The sequence below is a fragment of the Pelophylax lessonae genome (genome assembly GCF_965119305.1).
Source record: "Pelophylax lessonae genome assembly, chromosome: 1".
In the NCBI taxonomy this organism is placed as follows: Eukaryota; Metazoa; Chordata; class Amphibia; order Anura; family Ranidae; genus Pelophylax; species Pelophylax lessonae.
In genome coordinates this window covers 138157284-138180573 of record NC_138768.1, presented here as the reverse complement: position 1 = coordinate 138180573, position 23290 = coordinate 138157284, and the positions used below count along the sequence as shown (strand labels likewise).

Genomic DNA, 23290 nt, shown 5'->3' with positions numbered 1-23290 from the left:
CCATTTTCCCTGGGCCTTGCAGCATATAGTTCAGCTTCTGGTGACCTCACTTCCTTTTCCTCTGGAGCAGCGATCGTTGTGGTAACACTCTGTGGGGCTCTGCAGACTGTCTCTTCCATATCTCTCTGTTCTGTCCTTCCTGGCTCAGTTTTGTCCCTTTTTGGGGGGTCTGTTTACACAGTGATTATAGCGGTGAGCTGCGCTATCCGCAGCGCTTTTAAAGGGCCAGTACTTTTACCCATTGTTTGGGCAATGGATTCTCAGGACAGCAAATTCCCCCCAGCCTTGGTGGGGGACCCCAGTTCTGCTGAACTTGGGGGACCCTTGTTTTTCTCTTACGTCCTCTGACAGTCGCTGCCTCCTCTAAGTCATCACTGTTGGGTATTTGACTTCCGCTCTGCAGGAGTAGCTAGGCATAAAGACTTACTCAAAAGAACAAAGGCATTTGCATTTACACACCCATGGGGGCTGTCCCATCTGGTCAATATCCCCCTGCAGTGACCACTCCCAACTCAGTTTTAATCTGCCTAGCTTCAGGAGTAGTTGGGCTTCCCTGTGCTGGGGCTACAGTCTCAGCCTATCTAATCCTTTTTTTTTTTTTTTTTCTTTGGAAAATGTCAGTTTTCTCTTACTTTACTAGCTGTTTATTTTGTCAGCTTTAGTTTAAGTAATTTCTTCGGATGAAGATGGATCATGCGGTGCTGGAATTCGGACTGACCGCCCTGGTTCTCCAGGGCAGAGGGTCAGATGGACCCCCAGCCCGCCATCGAGCGTTCAGCTATGGTTCGTCCTGGCACTATGAACGACCCATCCTTGTTCGCAGCAGGGATGCAGCCGTGAGGTGGCTACCTCACAGGACACAGCTGCGATGCTGCAGTGTCGTGTCCCTGGCAAACGGCACTCCCTGTCAGATGAGGACAGCGGCTTTCCGTTCATAGAGGCACCCCACGCCATCTGGTACAGGTAAGTACTTCTGTGTGGGGCCTCTGTCTGGGGTGGCAGTCCTGTGTTGCTGTGTGTCCCCCATATCTGTACCTGTGTGACTCCCTGATGCGGTCCCTGCAGGGTTCGCTTGTGCATGCGCTGCTGGGCTGTATGTTTTTGGGGGTCCCCTTCCCTGTGTCACTTCGGTGCTTGTTGGGGGTGCAGACTGTGTGTGTGGCAGCTGGGTGAATCCGCGCGGTCCGCCATTAAGTATGGGCAAGCATATTTGGCTTCTCTATGGGCAATCTACATGCTGTTTTTGGCGCCATCCGCCGCCATTTTGCGGTAGTCGAACGATCGTTCCGACCGCATGTCCGGCCATTTTGGCGGAGCCTCCCATGCAATCCTATGGGGCAGCCATTTTCCCTGGGTCATGCAGCCTATAAGTTCAGCCTACTTTAGCAGCACTTCTTTTCCTCTGAAGCAGGACCCTCGGTGGCAACGCTCTGCAGGTTATTGCTCTCAATATCTTTCTGTATTGTCATTTCTGGCTCAGTTTTGTTCTCTCCTGTTTTGGGTGTCTTTGTCACTGTAGCTGAAGCGGTGGGCTGTGCACTCCGCTGCGCTCTTAAAGGGACAGTACTATCTTATTGCACTGTTGTTTTTTGTCACCCTGAGCAATGGATTCTCAGGACAGCAAATTCCCCCCAGCTCTGGTGGGGGTCCCCAGTTCTCCTGTGGCCCCTCTGAGACCTGATTTGGCTGCTGTAGTGGCGACCTTGGTGTCAAACATGGAAATGCTGATGGCTGAACGTGCTGCTAAAAAGAGGCCCAGATTGTCTCTCTCCTCTGATTCAGATGGTGATATGGCTGCTGCGAGCGTGCCCTTTTCAGGGTCTTGCTCATCCTTGGACCTGCTGGGGTCTGAGGGGGAGGCAGAGGTGGAAGGGGTTGATACCTCTTCCCCGGGGTCGCCTGAAGAGCGGGCGACCATGGATGAATTGTTTCTGTTAAGGAAACGCTGCATTTGGAGGATGAGCCCTGTCCTCCGGGCGTTGTCATTTTTCGGGTTTTCCGGGATCCCACGGACCGACGGAGTCTCTGGCCCGCTATTCCTATACGGTGGCGGGCTCGTTGCTCAGACCCATTTTCGCGTCCGTTTTGGTGGCTCAGGCGGTTTGATTTGTCCCGGTGCCTCATCGGGACAGGTTTCAGGGGTTTTATTCAAATCTGTTCACTGTGCCCAGAAAGGAGGGCAAAGTGCGTCCTATTCTGGACCTGAAAGTGCTGAAACGCTTTGTGCGTGTTCGGAAGTTCCGTATGGAGTCTCTCCGTTCGGTGGTGGCCTCCTTGAGTCCAGGGGAATTCCTGGCCTTGATAGATCTAAAAGATGCGTACCTGCACATCCCCATTTTCGAGGGTCATCAGCGGTACCTTCATTTTGCTATCACAGAAGACCACTACCAGTTTGTGGCGTTACATTTCGGTCTCGCTTCAGCACCTACCAAAGTGTTGGCGCCAGTTCTGGGCCTGCTGAGGGCTCAGGGCATTGTGGTCTTAGGTTACCTGGACGATCTACTTCTGAGATCACGTGCCAGCCAGGACCTAGTGCGCGATCTGTCCACCACAGTACAGACGCTCCAGGAGTTCGGATGGACCATCAACGTTCAGAAATCAACGTCGTCTCCATCGCTTCGTCTTCCCTACCTGGGAATGATTCTGGACGCTGCTCAGGCAAAGGTGTTCTTGCCGGAGGACAAGCTCCGGAATTTGCGGGACGAGATCAGGTCCCTCAGGGACAGCCCGTCCTAGTCACTCAGGGCCTGTATGCGGGGCCTGGGGTTGATGGTTTCGGCCTTCAAGGCAATCCCCTTTGCTCAGTTTCACACGCGGGCTCTCCAAGCGGAGATCCTGGACAGGTGGGACAGACTGCCTCTGTCCCTGGATCTGTGTATCTCCTTGAGTCGTCAGACCAGATTGGCTCTTCTGTGGTGGCTCCAGTCCCCGTCGGTGGCGGAAGGCAAGTCCTTCCGTCCGTTGGTGTGGATGGTGATTACCACGGATGCCAGCCTGTCGGGCTGGGGTGGAGTCCTGGGCAACCTGTCTGCCCAGGGCAATTGGTCGGAGGAGTCCTCCCTCCCGAGAAATGTGCTGGAATTGCGAGCGATAACTCTCTCTTCCAGTGGTCGGACCATCTTCGGGGTCGTCCTGTCCGGGTACAGACGGACAATGCTACCGCGGTGGCTTAAATCAACCACCAAGGGGGCACCAGGAGTGCTCGGGCGGCCCGGGAGGTGACCGACATTCTGTCTTGGGCCGAGACTCATGTCCCGGCGATCTCGGCAGTTCGCATTCAGGGTGTGGAGAATTGGCAGGCCGACTATCTGAGCCGCCAGACCCTGGACCAGGGGGAATGGTCCCTGCACCCGGAGGTCTTCCAAATGCTGTGTGCGAGGTGGGGATCCCCGGACGTGGATCTGTTCGCATCCCGGCTAAACCGAAAGGTGGAAAGGTTTGTGGCAAGAACGCGCGATCCGCTGGCGGACACCTCGGATGCGTTGGTAGCCCCTTGTCATCAGTATCGTCTCATGTACGCCTTTCCCCCGATTCAGTTGCTATGCAGGTTCCTCCGCAGGTTAATCTCGGAACCACACCTGGTGATTCTGGTGGCTCCGGACTGGCCACGCCGGTCCTGGTACGCCGACGTTGTTCACCTGGCAGTGGCGCCTCCGTGGCGTCTGCCTCTGCGGGAAGATCTCCTGTCTCAGGGTCCGATCCTCCATCCTGCTTTAGTCGCTGGCTTTAACGGCCTGGCTGTTGAGACCCAGGTCCTGAAGGACAGGGGTCTCTTTTGAGGTCATCCCTACCCTTGTCAAGGCTAGAAAAACCTCCTCTGGTAAAAATCTATTACCGTACCTGGAAGGCTTATTTCGCCTGGTGTGAGTCCAAGGGGTTCTCCCCTCGCTCGTACTCGGTGTCGAGTGTTGGCCTTCCTCCAGTCTGGCGTGGACCAGCGCCTGGCGCTGGCCACGATCATGGGCCAGGTGTCCGCACTGGCTATTCTTTTCCAACGCCCTGTGGCGTCTCATTCCCTGGTTCGCACCTTCATTCAAGGTGTGCGACATTTGGCTCCTCCCAGGAAGGAGCCCATACCTCCATGGGACTTGAACTTGGTTCTGTCCGTGTTACAGCGTGCTCCCTTTGAAAACATTCGGGAAATATCGTTGCCTCTGCTGTCTAAGAAGGTTGCCTTTTTGGTGGCGATCACTTCTGTTTGCAGGGTGTCAGAATTGGCAGCGTTGTCTTGCCGTTCTCCGTACTTGGTGATTCACCGGGATAAGGTGGTGTTGAGTCCGCATCCCTCCTTTCTTCCTAAGGTGGTCTCTGAGTTCCACATTAATGAGGACATTGTCCTACCTGCGCTTTGTACGAAGCCTAAGCATCCTAAGGAGGTTGCACTGCACTCCTTGGATGTTGTCAGGGCGATCAGGGTTTACCTGTCATCCACGGAATATTTTCGGAAGACGGATTCCCTCTTTGTCCTTCCTGAGGGACCTCGGAAGGGAGTGGCTGTATCCGCAGCGACTATTGCCAAATGGATCAGACAGACCATTGAACCGGCTTACGCCTTGAAGGAACGGGTTCCACCTTTCCCTGTTAAGGTGCACTCTACCAGATCTGTGAGTGCGTCCTGAGCCTATTGGCATCGGGCCTCGGTGGCCCAGGTGTGCAAGGCTGCGACTTGGTCGTCGGTACACACTTTTTCCAAATTCTACAAAGTAGATGTTCTGGCATCAGCTGATGCCTCCTTTGGCCGCAAGGTTCTCAGTGCGGCTCTGCCACGATGGACCCTTGTTTTTTTATGGGTCCCTGGCTGTTATTTGCTTTCCTGGGCTGTTGCTCCTGTTGAGCATTGTTTTCTGTTGCCCAGAGGTTCTCTTATTGTGTATGTAAGGTTCCTTTCTCTGAAGTGGGTACTGCGCTGCCTTCTCTACGGTTTCGTCTCCCACCCCTCATGTCTATACTGCTTTGGGACATCCCAACAGTGATGACTTGAGCCCCGTACACACGCACAGATCGTCGTCATACAAACGTCGGCGGACGAAAGATCTGCCGATTGTACGCGTGTTAGTATGGTGCCTCCGACAGCTGTCTGCACACAATCCGCGGACAAGAGTCTTTCTTGCAAACATGAAAATTTTTGTCTGCGGACACCAGAACGGACGATTGTTCGCCTGTCAGTACAGAAATCAGCCGACAGACCGCAGATTTGCAAGACTGGGCATGCTCAGAAAATAAAAAACACAGGGAAAGTTAACCATTACATGACATCACTTCTGCAGTCAGCTGAAGTCTGCGGACAAAATTCTTGTGCTGTCCTTGTGCTGTCTTTGCACTTTTCAACAGACACCGACATCCCGGGGAGAAAAGACGAACATTTGTATGACGACGATCTGTGCGTGTGTACGGGGCTTTAGAGGAGGCGGCGACTGTCGGAGGACGTAAGAGAAAACTGAATTTTTGTAAAATCTTACCTATAAAATTCCTTTCTCTGAGTCCTCAGACAGTCGCCGCCCCGCCCCTCTTTTGGGGTTCTTTTTACCTACTGCTATGCTACCAAACTGAGATGGGAGTGGTCACTGCAGGGGGGTATTGACCAGATGGGACAGCCCCCATGGGTGTGTATATGCAAATGCCTTTGTTCTTTTGACTAAGTCTTTATGCCTAGCTACTCCTGCGGAGCGGAAGTCAATACCCAACAGTGATGACTTAGAGGAGGCGGCGACTGTCGGAGGACTCAGAGAAAGGAATTTTACAGGTAAGATTTTACAAAAATTCTGTTTTTTGTGGGTCCCTGTCTGTGGGTCCCTGTCTGTCAGGGTGTTTCTCCCCTGGGTTATTTGTTTTCCTGGGTTGTTGCTCCTGTTGAGCCCTTTTCTGTTGCCCAGAAGGTTCTCCTACTGTGCGTGTAAGGTTCCTTTCTCTGGTGTGGGTACTGCGTTGCCTTTTATACGGTTGCGTCTCCCACCCCTCATGTCTACACTGCTTTGGGACATCCCAATAGTGATGACTTATGAGGGGCGGCGACTGTCGGAGGACGTAAGAGAAAACTGAATTTCTCTTACGTCCTCCGACAGTCGCCGCCCACTTCATATTCATCACCAATGGGGTTATGTCCTTTATTCCGTAGGAGTAGCTAGGCAATAGAATATGTTAGTACAAAGACTTTTAACATATCCCACCCCCAGGGGGTGGTCCCCTCAGTACATAACCCTCCACTTCCTGTATCCAACTCAGTTTCATTTGTCTAGCTGTCAGGAGTAGCTGGAAGTTTCTGTGCTGGGGCACCTTGTCTCAGCTCTCTTTCCTTTCTTTGGATTTTATTTGAGTTTTTTCTCTCTTTCTTGTTAGCTGTTATTTTACCAGCGTTAGTTAGTTCTTCGGAAGAAGATCATGCCGGCTGCGTCTCGGGCTGACCCCCCTGGTAGCAGGCAGTGGGTCAGTGGCTTCTCAGCCCGCCATCGAGCGTTCAGTCAGGTATCGCTCCTGAGTTATCTGAACGACCCATCCCTGTTCCGTGCAGGGATGCTAGGTGAGGTGGCTACCTCACTGGACGCTGTGCGGTTTCTCAACCCACCTTCTGATGCGTCCTGGATGCGACTCTCCCTGCCTCATGTGCAGCGGTTTGTTCGCCTGTGCGGGTCCCCCACGCCATGTGAGAGGTAAGTGCATTTATGTGGGGACCTGTCTGTCTGGGGGGTGTCAGTCTGGGACTGTGTACCTTGCCCTGTGTTCACACTATTACGTTTTCCCTATCTCTCACATTGCAAGCTGTGGGCTGCAGGAGGGGGGGCTGGCTGCACTCTGTGTCAGTTTTCTGTTTGTGTGAACGGCTGTGTGGCTTGAGTTTCTCATGCTTGGGGCACATTACAGCGCCGCTGCGGCGGTTTACCATGTTCCTTTTTTGGGCAGATGGTGTGTTTTACTTTTCCCTCATGGGGTGTGGGAGCGGCGGTTTCGGCGCCAAACGGCGCCATTTTGACTGCGATCGCTCCGGCCGCATGTTTTACATGCATGGCGGCCATTTTCTTGTAGCCTCCATAGGCTTTCATAGAGCGCCCTGCATGCCAGCATTTCCTTTCCTTCAGGAGCACCGCAGGCAGCAGCAGCAGCACCGATCTCTCCAGGTTCATTTCTTTTTATTCCCTGTATCCTGCCTTGGTATACTTGTCCCTGTGGGGGTCCCTTGTGTGGGATGCTTAGTGTGAGTGGGCTACGATCGCAGCGCTCTCTTAAAGGGGCGGTCACCCATTTATTTTTGCTGCTACAAGCGCATGGATTTTCAGGAATACTAGTTTCCTGCCAATTTAGGGGGAAGCCAGGGGACTGCGGTTTCCCCCCCCGGGGGGGGATTTGGCTGCGATTGTGGCTAGCCTTGCGACTCAGGTGCAAATGCTGGTGGTTGCTCAATCCTCTAAAAGGCCCAGAGTTTTCAATTTCCTCTGTTTCAAGAGGGTGATGGTACTGGGGCTGCTGGGGCAGAGATCTCCTTATCGGGGTCTCGTTCCTCCCGGGACCTTATAGGGTCAGTAATGGAGGCTGAGGTAGAGGGGGTTGATAATTCTCCCCCTGGCTCGTCTGAAGAGCTTGCGCTCATGGATGAATTGGTTGCTTCTATCAAGCAAACTCTGCGTTTGGAGGAGGAAACATGTCCTCCAGCTGCCTTGGCGGCTTATGGGACGCAGAAAAGGCGCATATCATCGCAGATGTTTCCATGCACTGATGATTTTCAGCGCGCTGTGAAAGACCGATGGCGTAATATACGCAAACCTTTTGCTGTACCAAGTAGGTTTAAGCTGCGCTATCCTTTTACGCCCGCTACTGATGGGCGTTGGTGTGTCCCACCTCCGGTGGACCAGGCGTTAGCAGTTTTGAACAAGTCCACTGCGATTCCTGCTGCAGACACCCCGGTGTTCCGGGATGCCACGGACAAGAGGATGGAGTCCTTTGCCCGTCATACCTATTCTATTATGGGTTCTATGTTGAAAGCTTTATTGCTTCACTTATGGCGGCCCAGGCGGTCGCGAACTGGACGCAGGTGCTTAGGCGGGTCCTGGTGGCTGATTCTGCCCCCCAGGCGACTTTGGATATGGTGGATCAAATCCATCAGGGTGTCATGTATTTGTGTGATGCGGACCTGGATATGGTTCCGTTTAGGGATGCACCGAAATGAAAATTCTGGGCCGAAACCGAAACCGAAAATGCAGGAGGCCCTTGGCCGAAAACCGAAACCGAAAATGACTTTTTCCCCCAAATAATTTTAAATTAGATAGAACAGGGGCATACACAAAAAACAGGCAGTGACGTACACCTGTTGCTGCCACCCTGTCACAGTATATGTACTGTGAAGGGTTGGCAAGAGGTTAATTTAATTACCAATGGTATTAGTATTATGCAGCATGAGGGGGGTTAATGTATTGCCACTGCTGGTCACTGATGCATTAGTGACCGACCAGTGGCAGTTAATTAACCCCTTTGTGCTGCATTAGTGCAACCAGTATCAGTGTTAATTAACACTCGCTGCACTGATACTGGTTGCACTAATGCAGTACAAAAGGGGTTAATTTTTTTTTTTTTTTTTATGCAAGAAGATTTATTTTTATGTTCCTATAGAACACAGAATTGCATAAACTTAAATGAAACATTATGTATACATACAAAGAGAAAAAAGTACATTTGCTGCTTCAGGGTAATTAACCTTCAAATAAAGTACATGTCTTTAAAAACTGACATTATTTCAAACATTAGAATAAACTTAATTACAAACAGCAAAGTAATTGAACTGTTTGGAATAATTTGGTGTTTGTTACTGCCATTTCTGCACTGCTTCTTTTCAGTTCAAAGACAGGGAGCTTTTGGCAGATACTGGTCAAGATAGCCCAAGAGTTTTAACAACTTAGTTTCACTGGTTGTCATGTGGACGCTTTGCTAGAGAAAAAAAAAAAAAAAGGATGGCTCAGATTTCATTCATGAGGCTTGGAATGTGTAGCTGCTTGCTGTTCTGCATATTTCCCGCCCACATCCCCCTCTCTGTCCTGCACAGACATACGCCGAGATAGGAGAGTGGGCGGCCCCGGGCAGACAGAAAAACTGGGGTGGGAGGGGGAGGAGGACGAGCTGTGTGTGTGCCTATCTCCTCTCCTGTCCGTGTCTGGGAGGGGGGGAGTACTGCTCGCTGCTGGGCTGTGTGAGAGACGAGGTGTCACAGACGCTGCAGCCACAGCTTCTAATTGAACAGACTGATTCTCCTATCCTACGGACGGGAGAATCAGGGACTTTTCAAACCTGCGCTGCGGCCATTAATTTCGGCATTTTAACCCATTTTCGGCCGAAATGGGATAGGCCCATTTTCGGCCGAAAATTTCGGTGGCCGAAATTTCGGTGCATCCCTAGTTCCGTTGGCTGCACGTGTACACAGTGTGGCGGTGTTATTTCGCCGCCTGGTTTGGTTGAAGTGTTGGTCTGTGGATCAATCTTTACGTAAGACCTTGGCCAATCTGCCGTTTGATGGTTCTCGCCTTTTTGGCGAATCCCTGGATGCCCTAATTAAAGGGGTCATGGGGGGTAAGAGCACGCTCTTACCTCAATCCCACTAGACTAAGACGGCTCCTGGAAAACAGAATGCTTTCTTTCGGCCCCCTCAGGGGTCCTTTCGTGCCTTTCGGTCACTTTTTGGGACAAGCCGTCCAAGGGTCAAGGCTCCCGCAAGAAGCCGTGGGCAGGTAAGCAAAAGTCCGGCCAATCCGGTTCTGCGGCCCACAACAGTGCGGCCTGAAGGGGCGCCCTCACCCACTTCACAGGAAATCGTTCGATCTGGCCACTAGATCGAGTTTCTCGGCCGGAGAGCAGATTTTTTCCCTCAAGTCTTCTGTTATCCCCGGAGCGTTTGCGGGACCTGCATCTAGCGGTGCAGGACCTGAGGGCTCAGGGAGTGGTGGTCCCGGTGTCTCATCGGGACAGATTTCGGGGGTTCTATTCCAATCTGCTCACCGTGCCCAGGAAGGAGGGCAAGGTGCGTCCGATTCTGGACTTGAAGGCGCTGAACCGCCTTGTGCGGGTGCGCAAGTTCCGCATGGAATCCCTGCGGTCGGTGGTGGCTGCCCTGGTTCCGGGGGAGTTCATGGCTTCCATCGACTTGCAAGATCTTCACATCCCGATTTTCGAAGGTCACCAGAGGTACCTTCGATTCGCCATAGCGGAAGCTCATTACCGATTTGTGGCGTTGCCTTTTGGTCTCGCCTCGGCTCCGAGGGTGTTCACCAAAGTGCTGGCACCGGTTCTGGCTTTGAGGGCCCAGGGCATTTCGGTTCTGGGGTATCTGGACGATATTCTGGTTCGGTCTGCGACCAGCCAGAGTCTGGAGAAGGATCTGTCCGTCACGTTGCAGACTCTGCAGGAGTTTGGTTGGACGATCGATTTTCCAAAGTCGACATTGTGCCCATCGGTTCGGATTTCTTACCTGGGTATGATTCTGGACTCTGTCCAGGCGTAGGTCTTCCTGCCTGAAGAAAAACTCGCAGCTCTTCAGGAGGCAGTCAGGTCCCTCAGGGACGTTCCATCTTCATCCATTCGGACGTGCATGCGGTGTCTGGGATTGATGGTCTCGGCTTTCGAGGCGATTTCCCTTCGCCCGCTTTCACACATGGGATCTCCAAGCGGAGATATTGTCCAAGTGGGACGGGCGTCCGCAGTCTCTGGATCTCCAGATGTCATTGAGTTCTCAGACCAGAAGGGATCTTCTGTGGTGGCTTCTATCCCCCTCAGTATCGGGGGGCAAGTCTTTTCGTCCCCTTTCGTGGACGGTGATCACCACGGACGCCAGCCTGTCGGGCTGGGGTGGTGTTCTGGGCGTTCTGTCCACCCAGGGTGTTTGGTCGACGGAGGAATCCTCCTTTCCGATCAACGTTCTGGAACTGCGAGCGATACTCCTCTGTCTTCGTCGTTGGACGGACAATCTTCACGGCTACCCGGTTCGGGTGCAGACGGACAATGCCACGGCGGTGGCTTTCATCAATCACCAAGGGGGCACCAGGAGTGCCCGGGCGGCTCGAGAAGTGGCCGCGATTCTGTCTTGGGCCGAGACGCATGTCCCGGCAATATCGGCAGGTCACATTCCGGGGGTGAAAATTTGGCAGGCGGATTATCTGAGCCGTCGAACCCTGGACCAGGGAGAATGGTCCCTTCACCCGGCTGTCTTCCAGATGTGCGCGAGGTGGGGTCTTCCGGAGGTAGACCTGTTCGCGTCTCGTCTGAACTACAAAGTACCACGGTTCGTGGCAAGGACGTGCGATCCTCGGGCAGACGCGTCGGACGCGTTGGTTGCCCCGTGGCATCAGTACCAACTGATGTATGCGTTCCCGCCGATTCAATTGCTGTCCAGGTTCCTTCGCGGAACCGACCACGGTGATTCTTGTGGCACCGGACTGGCCTCGCCGGTCCTGGGACGCAGACCTCGTAAATCTGGCAATCGACGCCCCGTGGCGTCTGCCTCTTCGAGAAGATCTTCTGTCGCAAGAACCGATCTTCCGTCCTGCTTTACAGTCGCTGGCCTTGACGGCCTGGCTGTTAAAACCGAGGTCCTGAAGAACAGGGGTCTTTCCCCTGAGTTCATTCACACCTTAATAAATGCGAGGAAGTCTTCCTCGGGGAAGGTTTATTACCGTACTTGGAAGGCGTATTTTGCCTGGTGCGAATCCAGGGGTTTCTCTCCTGACACTTATTCGGTGTCTAGGGTGTTGCCCTTCCTTCAGACGGGTGTTGACCAGCGTCTGGCGCTGGCCACGATCAAGGGTCAGGTGTCTGCTTTGGCCGTTCTTTTTCGACGGCCTGTGGCATCTGATTCTTTGGTTAGCACTTTTGTGCGGAGGGTACGTCATCTGATCCCTCCTAGGAGGGACCCTCTTACCCCTTGGGACTTGAATCTAGTTCTATCCGTATTGCAGCGTGCTCCTTTTGAAAGGTTCAGGGAGATCTCGCTGTCTTTGTTATCCAAGAAGGTCGCCTTTTTGGTGGCTATCACCTCGACTCGTCGAGTGTCGGGGCTGGCAGCCTTGTCCTGCAAGTCTCCGTGTCTGGTTGTGCATTTGGACAAGGTGGTCTTGCGACCTAACCCTTCTTTTCTTCCTAAAAGGGTTTCGGACTTTCATCTCAATGTGGACATTGTCAAACCTTCGCTTTGCGCGAAGCCGAAGCATCCGACGGAGGTGTTGCTTCACTCCTTGGATGTTGTCCGGGCGATTAGAGTCTATTTCACATCGACTGAGTCTTCTCGCAAGTCGGATGCCTTGTTTGTCCTTCCGGGAGGTCCTCGGAAGGGCATGGCGGCGTCGGCTTCTACAATCGCCTAATGGATCAGACGGACCATTGATCAGGCCTATGCTTTGAGGGGGAAAGTTCCCCCTGTACCTGTGAAGGCGCACTCTACCAGATCTCTGAGTACGTCTTGGGCCTGTCGTCATGGGGCCTCTGTGGCCCAGGTGTGTGAGGCGGCGACTTGGTCGACCGTACACACTTTCACGATATTCTACAGAGTAGATGTTCAGGCATCGGCTGATGCTTCCTTTGGCCGCAAGGTTCTTAGTGCGGCAGTTTCCTAGAGCCCTTGTTACGGGTTCTTTGGCTTTTTGGGATTTTTGTTTTTTCCATGGGTTTTCTTGCTCCTGTTGAGCGAGTGTTTTGTTCTTATGCCCAACTGGTTTCCTTCCTTTGGTAAGGTTCCTTTCTCTGATGGGGAGACGGCGTTGCCTTGGGCGCGGCTGTGTTCTTCCCACCCCTCATGTTTACACTGCTTTGGGACATCCCCATTGGTGATGAATATGAAGTGGGCGGCGACTGTCGGAGGACGTAAGAGAAAACGGAATTTTTGTAAAATCTTACCTGTAAAATTCCTTTCTCTGAGTCCTCCGACAGTCGCCGCCCCCGCCCCTCTTTTGGGGTTTTGATGTACTCTCTACTGCTATTCCACTGAAACTGAGTTGGATACAGGAAGTGGAGGGTTATGTACTGAGGGGACCACCCCCTGGGGGTGGGATATGTTAAAAGTCTTTGTACTAACATATTCTATTGCCTAGCTACTCCTACGGAATAAAGGACATAACCCCATTGGTGATGAATATGAAGTGGGCGGAGACTGTCGGAGGACTCAAAGGAATTTTACAGGTAAGATTTTACAAAAATTCCGTTTTTTGTAAAATCTTACCATAAAATTCCTTTCTCTGAGTCCTCCGACAGTCGCCGCCCCCGCCCCTCTTTTGGGGTTTTCTTGTACACCTACTGCTATTCTACCAAACTGAGTTGGGAGGGATTGCTGCAGGGGGGTATTGACTAGTGGGACAGCCCCCATGGGTGTGTCTATGCTAAATGCTTTTGTTCTTTTGATTTAAGTCTTATGCCTAGCTACTCCTGCGGAGCGTAAGTCAATACCCAATAGTAGGGATGCACCGAAATGAAAATTTTGGACCGAAACCGAAAATGCAGGATGCCATTGGCCGAAAACCGAAACCGAAAATGACTTTCCCCAAAAAAAAATTAAAATAGATAGAAGAGGGGCATACACCAAAAAACAGGCAGCAACGTACACCTGTCGCTGCCACCCTGTCACAGTATATGTACTGTGACGGGTTGGCAAGAGGTTAATTTATTTACCAATGGTATTTCTATTATGCAGCATGAGGGGGTTAATGTATTGTCACTAATGCATTAGTGACCGACCAGTGGCAGGTAATTAACCCTTTTGTGCTGCATTAGTGCAACCAGTATCAGTGTTAATTAACACTGGTTGCACTGATACTGGTTGCACTAATGCAGCACAAAGGGGTTAATTACCTGCCACTGGTCGGTCACTAATGCATCAGTGACAATACATTAACCCCCTCATGCTGCATAATTAATACAAATACCAATGGTAAGCTGCCTCAGCTATCACCCCTCCCCCCTCCTCTCTCAGCCTCAGCGTCCCTCTCCAACTCACTCAGCTCCTCCGGTCACTGTGTCCATTATTCAAAAGTCCCCCCTCTGGCCGGCCGCCCGCCTCCCGGTGATGTCACTACTACTAGGATCTGTCCATGAATGAACTGACACACCGGGCGGGCGAGCGGCCTCTAATAGCTGTCACTATGAGCCGCTCACTTCTCTTCAATTCCCTGACAGTCCGGGCAGGAGGGCGGGGCGAGCGGCCGCTAATACATAGTACTATGTGATCCTTCCTGTCAGCTCAGCGGGACTATGACTATGTGTGAATGAGATCTGATCTGACCTGACACCGGGCAGGGGGGCGGGTTGGAGCGGCCGCTATTAGCTGTAACTATGCAAGCCCTTCACTTCCTTGTCAGGCATGTATCTCCGCTGACAAGGAAGTGAAAGGCTCACATAGTTACAGCTAATAGCGGCCGCTCCAACCCGCCCCCCCGCCCGGTGTCAGGTCAGATCAGATCTCATTCACACATAGTCATAGTCCCGCTGAGCTGACAGGAAGGATCACATAGTACTATGTATTAGCGGCCGCTCGCCCCGCCCTCCTGCCTGGTATGTCCATTCACTAATGCAGAGATCATAGTAACAGGGACATCATTGAGAGGCGGGCGGCCGGCCAGAGGCGGAACTTTTAAAACCTGCGCTGCGCCCTCCTCCTTCCTCACAGCGGCCGTATTAATTTCGGCACCGTTAACCCATTATCGGCCGAAATGAGAGAGGCTCATTTTCGGCCGATAATTTCGGTGGCCGAAATTTCGGTGCATCCCTACCCAATAGTGATGACTTATGAGGGGCGGCGACTGTCGGAGGACTCGGAGAAAGGAATTTTACGGTAAGATTTTACAAATATTCAGTTTTTTTACCTGTCTCCTCCTGTTGAGGTTTCTTTCTTTGTTTTCCTGAGTTCGCTCCTTTTGAGCTTTGTTGTTCAGTTTTCTGGCTCAGAAAAGATTATTTTCTCTGCCCTGGGTGCTGCGTTGCCTCTTTGACGGTTGCGTTTTTCCCACCCCTCACATCTACACTGCTTTGGGACGTGCCAGACGTGCAGAATGAATGAGTGGGCGGCGACTGTCAGAGGACATAAGAGAAAATAGAATTTTTGTAAAAACTTACCGTAAAATTCTTTTCTCTGAGTCCTCTGACAGTCGCCGCCCCCGCCCCTCTTTTGGGGTTCATGGATCTCTGTACTGCTTGCTACCAAACTGAATTGGGAATGAGGCTAGCTGGGTGTATTGACCAGAAGGACAGCCCCCTGTAGGTGTGTCTATACAAAGGTTTTGTGATTATTTCTAACAAAATCTTCTGCCTAGCTTACTCCTATGGAGAAGGCCAATACCCAGACGTGCAGAACGAATGAGTGGGCGGCGACTGTCAAGAGGAAATCATTTTACGGTAAGTTCTTACAAAAATTCTATTTTTCCAATTGCAAACCTATTCGTGTCTATCTTCTATCGTGCTCTTGTGGCTGCGTCTACGTAGGGAAGACCAAATTAGAATCTCATAAAATAATTTACAGACGTATACTTAGTATGAAAACCACCACACCGGATCTTCCCTTTGAGAGTCACGTTAGGGATGTACACCTAGGAACCTTTCCCAAGGTCAAGTTCCTGGAATTAGATTGCGTTCATCTGAGTGGAAGGGCAAGTCACTGGAACAAGATACTCTTCCTGCGTCAAACATGTTGGATAGTGTCGTTGGACGCCACCTCCCCTCCTGGTCTAAATGACGCAATCAGTTTTTGTCCCTTTCTTCAAGGTTTTATATCATAGGGCTGGAGAAATATATAGTCTTTCTAATGTACATCAATAGAACGATAGCCGGTGGAAGCAATAAAAGCCTTAGTCGGATGCATGTCCAGTCCGCAGTCCGAGCAACACCAAGCATAACAAAAGTATCGACCACACTGTGGCATAGAAGGCAATCAAAGAACTTTATTGAATAAAAATATCCAATGTAACAGACGACATGGACCTAACAGGCAACAAGGGACGTCTGACAAATAAATTTGCTTAGTTATAACCTGATTATGTCCATTATGTCTGTTACATTGGATATTTTTTATTAAAGTCATTTGCCTTCTATGCTGAAGTGCGGTCGATACTTTTCCAACGTACATACCCAACTTCAACAGTACTAGATCCTTATTCTTATGTGTTCCCGGTTATACCCGTGGATTGTTCTAAAGGAGATAATATGTATGCAATCTATTTCTTTATACATGTATGTACATGACTATAATCGCAAGATAATTGGCTACACATATAGTCTCTATATTAGGGAATCTGCAACTCCGTGAATAATATAACCAGTTAGGGGGTAAAATGATAGCGCAAATTTGTTATTCCCAACAATCTGAAAGGTGCTGCTGCTGAATTTAAAGTGCTAATGTGCCAATGATCGCTCCGGGAAGACGTCGAATGACAAAACTAGTTGGGTGGAGCTAGGACGCCGAGGAAAGGCCACACGGACTACTCTCTATGCTCGCGGCTCGTATCTACACAGCCGGAGCATAGGAATTTTAAAAGCAGAGATTCCTAGTGTAAGGGTGACACAGGATTATGGAAGTGTAACCTTATATTAAAGAATGTAAATTTATACGGAATTTCACTATTTGGGTTATTCTTTTTCCTTTTATTCACTACCCTCATCCCCTCATCCTGTACTATTTGGAAGATCACAAACTCATGAAGGATTAGAAGCCATAACCATCATACTGGGCAAGAATTAAGCCCGATTGCTGGTCTATAATTTGATCAGCTCCATATCCGGTGAGTCACATTTGGTGGAAACTGAGCACAGATGGTGTGATTCCTTCACGTGTGAACATTAAGATTTATTGGATCTTGGCACCAATTGCACTTTTTTCACAATAGTCCATTTCTTCATGGACTATTCCTTGATTATTGATTTTTTTTATTGAGTATTGATTTATTCAAAGACATTTTTATAGTGATCATTGCACAGTCTTTCTTAGGATACTGGTTGGTTCTCATTCAGCTATTTGTTCACTGAACAACACTGCACTTGCACTTTTTAGGATAATTGGGTTTTTACAATACTGCACTTGCACTTTTCCTTTAACCAATAACATTTGTTTTTCATTACATGTATAATCATTCATTGGCACATTAGCACTTTTTTTAAATTTTACACATGTATACATTGGCACAATTAGCTATTTAAATTAGTGCAGCAGCACCTTTTCAGATTGTTTGGAATCACCTAAATTTGCTCTGATCATTTTACCCCCTTATCTTTATGTAGCATATCTGCAGTAGATTAGCAGCACTTTTTTATTCCCTTGTTTGCTTTGAATAATTTCAATAAGGTCCTAGGCGCCTGATCCCTTTTTTGTCATAAATATAACCAGTTAATTGGAGATAGCGATGTGGCCATGCTTAGGCCTATAGCCAACCTCTTAAGGGAGACACAACAGACCCTATAGAATGATCCATCAATCAGTCATGGATTCTGACCATCTTGTCTGTGCGGAGCTGATGCAGAGGGATGAGTTGCCACTTAAATTTTCTTTCATATAATTTTTTCTTTTTTTAGGGGACCTACTGCTAAAGGACAGTTTTTTACCATTTATTTTTTTCTCCTACTCCTCTCCTCTCCTCTTTTTTTTTTTTTTTTCCCCATTTTTTCCACCCGGCGCACGTAGGGGTTGCCTTTCGTAGTGGCATCAGCCCCTGGATTCGGCCTCCCCTTGTATCGCTGAAGATGATGCCATCCGTCATTCATTGGCAGTGTGGTTTCCTGGCCCAGCGCCGCTGCTGTGCGTCGGAGGTGGTGGAATGCATGGCACACCGCCCCTTCTTCGGATGTGGATTCTCCGCTGTGCGCTCCACAGGCCGGCTGATCCCATTGGATATACTCCCACGCCTGCGCTATGCAGCCACATGGTGCGCAGGTTCGGGTGCTATATTAGAACCCTCAGGTCTGCTTCCACAGAGCAGTATCTGAGGGTAGAGTGGACACTGCAGTCAGAGGAAAGCATGGTATACACTTATTACAAGCTTATTTTTTGTTTGTTCCACTTAAAATGGGATTTACTGTTCTATTTTTCTTCTTGCCCACTTTTAGTTGTTCCTGAGGGATTGTTTACCGGGGCCATACGGGACTGGATCCCATTAAGGAGCTTTAAACCACTGTGGGCATATTCTCTCTGGACCCCTCCATATCTCTCATGAGATCTAATATTAATATGATAATGTAAGTCAGCTCACTCAGAGATTCATGTATCTATGTGATATGTGACTCGATAGTTTGCTAAATATATCTTTCTTATTCAATACATTTTTCTACCGTTTCTTACGAGCATCCCCACTACATCAGTTGTCTCTGGTATTGGGGATCATGGAAAAATATGGGTATATCGTCTTTGGTCTATCTACTTCTTTTTGTTTTCTTTGTTCCTCCTCGTTCATCACCCCAGTGGGGGCCCCTCTATATTTGTTCATTACCATTCTATGGCTGACTGCCCCTCACCCCAGACTGGTAGATACCTGATTACCAGATGGCATTTTAGCATAATGTGTGATCTTTCATGATGATTGTTAAAATGTTATATTTTCTTAACTGAAGTAAATGAAACTATGTAATTTCCATATCATATATACCCCTGATGAAAGAATAGCAACCTGAAACGCATCAGATGATTTGGAGCCAATATGTACAACTTATGTTTTATAACATCAGGATGCATATTTTCATGATTGTGGTTTAGCTCATTGTATTTGTCTTGCTTTTATTGACTGTACGCTACTTCCAGCTATTTTAATATGATAAAATAAAATCTCATTTTTTACAATTGGTATCACACCTGACTTTAAAATTCCCACTCCTTTGGGGGAACAGTTGGTTTAACCTGATATTGGGGTGTTGGCAGACGGACACCAGACTCTCCAATGGTGAAATCTCTACATAAGATATTGAAGGGGATGAGAAGGTACTATATAGAAGACTTTAGTAATGAAAACTATATCATTAGTAGTGTTAAGCATGGATTCATCAAAAATAGCTTTTGCCAGACCAATCTATTAACCTTCTATGAAGAAGTGAGCTGCCATCTAGATAAAGGAAGGCCTGTGGATGTGGTGTATCTGCATTTTGCAAAGGCATTTAATTCAGTTACCCACAAATATTTACTGGAAAAACTAAGGTATGTAGGTATGGACCATAGGGTGAGTACCTGGATTAAAAGCTGGCTTCAGGAGCGAGTTCAAAGGGTGGTGAGTATTGGATATGGCCTGGTGTGAAGTGGGGTCCCCCAAGGATCTGTCCTGGGACCAATCCTATTTAATTCATAAATGACCTAGAGCATGGGATAAAAAGCTCAATCTCTGTATTTGCGGACGATACTAAATTAAGCAGGGCAATAACGTCTACGCAGAATGTGAAAACCTTACATGAAGACCTGAACAAAATGGGGTGGGCATCTACATGGCAAATGAGGTTTAATATTGGAAAATGTAAGGTAATGTATTTGGGTGCAAGAAATACAAATGCAAGTTACTCACTTGGGGGAGAGCCTTTGGGGGAATCTAAGATGGAAAAGGACCTGGGGGAACTAGTAGATGAAAAGCTCAGCAGTAGCATGCAATGCCAAGCTGCTGCAGGCAAAGCCAACAAAATACTGGCAATCATAATAAAGAGATTTGCTCCAGAGATAAAACAATAATTCTCCCAATCTACAAGACTCTGGTCCGGCCGCATCTCGAGTATGCTGTCCAGTTCTGGGCACCAGTCCTCAGGAAGGATGTGCTAGAACAGGAGAGAGTCCAGAGAAGGGCAACAAAGCTAATAAAGGGACTAGAGGATCTGCACTGTAAGGAAAGACTACAAGCATTGAACTTATTCTCTCTGGAGAAGAGACGCTTGAGAGGGGATATGATATCAATACCGTACTGGCGACCCTAGCATTTTGAACAAACTATTTAGCGAAAGGGAATATAAAAGGACTCGTGGCCATTCACTAAAATTTAGAAGAAAAGTGGTTTAACCTTCAATTGCTTGAAGGGTTCTATACCGTTAGAGCGACAAAGATGTGAAATTCTCTTCCACAAGCAGTGGTGTCAGCGGGGAGCATCGATAGTTTCAAAAAATGATTTGATGGGCACCTTAACTACCACAACATACAGGGGTTTAAAATGTACTATTGACATAAAACACTCTGGTTGAACTGGATGGGCTCATGTCTTTTTTTTTTTTTTTTTTTTTTTGCAACCTCACTATGTAACTATAGAACTTCTGGCATGTTCTCAATGTAGTTGAAGGGGTTTTTCTTAGGTCGCCATGGTGACCTGGTGACAGAATTATCCAGCCCTGTGTTAATGTGAGATGCATCTTTGTTTACTGGTAACAATTCCTAAGCTTCCATATTTGCATTCAATCAATTTTGTTGATTATTTTCCTTTACGAAAAATTTCCATGTAGTGCTATTTATTTTTTATTTTTTTTCTGGCCTCAGGGAGCTTTTGGAGCCCTTCAGAAAATCTGTGAAGACTCTGCTGAAATTTTAGACAGTGATGTATTGGAAAGACCGCTTAATGTTATGATTCCCAAGTTTTTGCAGTTTTTCAAACACAGTAGTCCAAAAATAAGGTAAATTTTTTTCTCTTTGTGACCGTGTGATATTTGACTGTACTGCATCCCATTCTATTTAACAGGCTGCCAGGACATTGTCTTTTTAATTCTCTGCATAATGTGATGTAATTGTGCTCATTTGTTTTTTAAAAAAAAATCTGTGCCTATATTATGCACACAAGCATTCATGCCTATTTATTGGGGGACACAAAGTTTTAACCTTTGGGGGGACACTACCCTTTACAAGATTAGACACTGGCAAACAAATTGTAGGCCAGCCCAGTATAACCTCATCCAGTGCCATTGTGCTAGTGCCCTAGAGGGTGGCCATGCAAGGGCAGGTTCCTGCCTTCTCTAGTCTTTCAGAGACCACTCCTTGATTAGAATTTGGTTCTTGCTTCATAAACTGCCATTTGCACCCAATAGAGATGTTCCCCTCTTAAAGCTCTGTTCACATATGTCTTGGCTTGGTTTCAGCGCGGTTTTAAAAAAAAGGTTACGGTACAGATTTTGTACTGGTTCACGTGCAAATTTTTACTTGAAAGTGCACCTGAACCAGACTGAGAAATGCACAGGACTCTTAAAAGCGGACCGCAGCCACCCCGGACAAATGTGAAACGGCTCTATTGAAAGCTGTTCGGTTCACATATTATGCAAATTGGATGCGTTCAAAAGGTCATATATATGAACCGGGCTTTACTTGTTGTAACCATCGCCTATTTAAGGTAAATGTCTGAACTATAGTGGCACTATTATGCATGGAACCCTTTTTGGTTTTGCATAGGGAAAAGGTGTTGGGACCCAGAACTTCTTGCTGAAGGTAATTTCCTCCTTTTAGCTTCAGTACATCTTTCTTCTTTCCCTCAGTCTGGCTCCAGTTCACCAAAATACCTATCAACCACTGCTTCTTTTAGAAATCTCAATTTCTCTATTGTTCCAGATTGTCCCTGTAAGGGAGCGCTGGCTGCTTGTTCCACGTTCTCCAGGTGGCTCAGGCAGACCAGCATCCAAGCTTTTGATCCTTAGGATTGGCTTTTACGTTTCTCAAGGTGCATTCAGCTAGACCTCTGAGAGGTTCTTGGGCAGTTTGGTATGAAATAACTGTTCCAGATTTGAAATTATTCACAATTCTTACCACTTGGACATTGCGCCCCCATCTGTTGCTAGCTTTGGGCCCTTGCAGGCTGCTGTCTTTAATTTCTTAGGGGCCAACAGTATGCAAATTTGCAGCCACTCTGGGGGTGGGCATTGGCCCCAAGGGCACATATTTGCATACCAATTAGTAGAGACAGCTGTGCCGAAAGTGCGCTTCCGGCAGAATTAATGGAAGGTAACAAAGCTCTTGGTTATGCGATCTACGTGACAGCCAATCATAGCGGTCGCATGATCATAAGCCCCCCTGAATCCTCTTAAAGGACTGAGAGACGCTGGCACAAAGGGGTTAAGATGTCAGCGGTCCCCAGTTTCTGCTCTTAACGTCCGTTGAGGGACACAAGTCCCACCCCTCTGTGTTTATAATCATGCTCTCAGCACTAAATTTTTACTAAATTAGTGGAAGGGGTTATCGTGGACTGGCCTACAGTTTTGTTTGCCAGTATAAACATTTAAAAACATTGAACAATTTGATCCTGAGTAGTCATACAGATATTATAGGAGGTTTTACTTGTGGTATTTTAATCCCGACATGTTTCGCCAACTTGTAGGCTTCTTCAGGAGGTATATTTTACCACACCAGTCCAATATATCTGATAATTCATCTGCTCAAACAAAGGAGAAATATGAAACCTCAAACCTTTTGGTTCCAATGAAGATTTAGCTGGAGAAAAAAAAAAAGGTGATTTATCCCTCCCGGGGGGTTGAGTGATGTGTTATGTGGCTGGCCGCAGGAGCCCCCTTGCCCCCCCAAGGAGCCCTAACCACTTCTGGACCGGAAGGTTTTACTCCCCTAATGACCAGGCCGTTTTTTGTGATACTGCACTGCGTTAATTTAACTGACAACTACCCAGTCGTGTGATGCTGTACCCAAATAAAATGTCCTTTTTTTTCCCCCCACAAATGGAGCTTTCTTTTGGTGGTGTTTGATCACTTGTGCGATTTTTTTTTTTTTTTTTTTTTTTTTTTATTTTAAATATTATTTCTCTTGCGTCCTCTGACAGACGCAGCTCTTCAATGTTTCTTCACCAGTGGGTTATGCGCCCTCTACAAGAGTAGACTAGGCAGTGAAAGCTTTCACTTGGCATGCCTATAGGGGCTAAGGAATGTGTGTATCAGGTGCGCTAACCAATCAAATGCGTGAAATATTGGAACAAAAATGTGTGAAATGTGCACTGGTTGGGAAGGGGTCTGGAATAAATCCAAGCGAATAACCCTATATAGTGTTCACTAAAGTGAAATAAATGAATGTTCTGCCTGTTGCTATAATAAGCTAAATAATTGAGATAGTATTTAAACACATGATGAGTGCAACCACAAACGTGTAGCAAATTATGTTGTAACAACAAAAAACAAAATCCTGACAGAAACAGTCCCAAATAACACAAAAGTTAAATAGATCAAAAGTCCAAGTAAAAAGTGTCCGTGATAGAAGCAGCTGAACTGGAATGTGGAAGCCGGGTGAACTATGTTCAATATCCCACCACCTCTAGAGCCAAGCTAAAGATCCACTCCAAAGATCACAAGCCAAAGAAGAGGAAAAGGAGTTAGTCCAACCCTGCCTCCCACTCGGGAGGGGTGGAGAGAGGTG

The 23290-nt window shown here is 48.4% G+C and overlaps 1 protein-coding gene across 3 annotated transcripts in view; it reads left to right on the top strand.

Moving 5' to 3' along the window:
• TNPO1 (transportin 1) overlaps window positions 1-23290 on the top strand; it is a 542580-nt gene that overhangs the window by 247367 nt on the left and 271923 nt on the right. For all 3 annotated transcript variants that reach the window (XR_014225578.1, XM_082265499.1, XM_082265498.1), the window contains exon 5: window positions 20432-20565. Coding sequence is in view for 2 of the 3 variants with exons in the window: in XM_082265499.1 (XP_082121625.1) it covers window positions 20432-20565 (134 nt within the window). In the remaining variant the exon portion in view is untranslated. The remainder of the gene's footprint in view (window positions 1-20431; window positions 20566-23290) is intronic.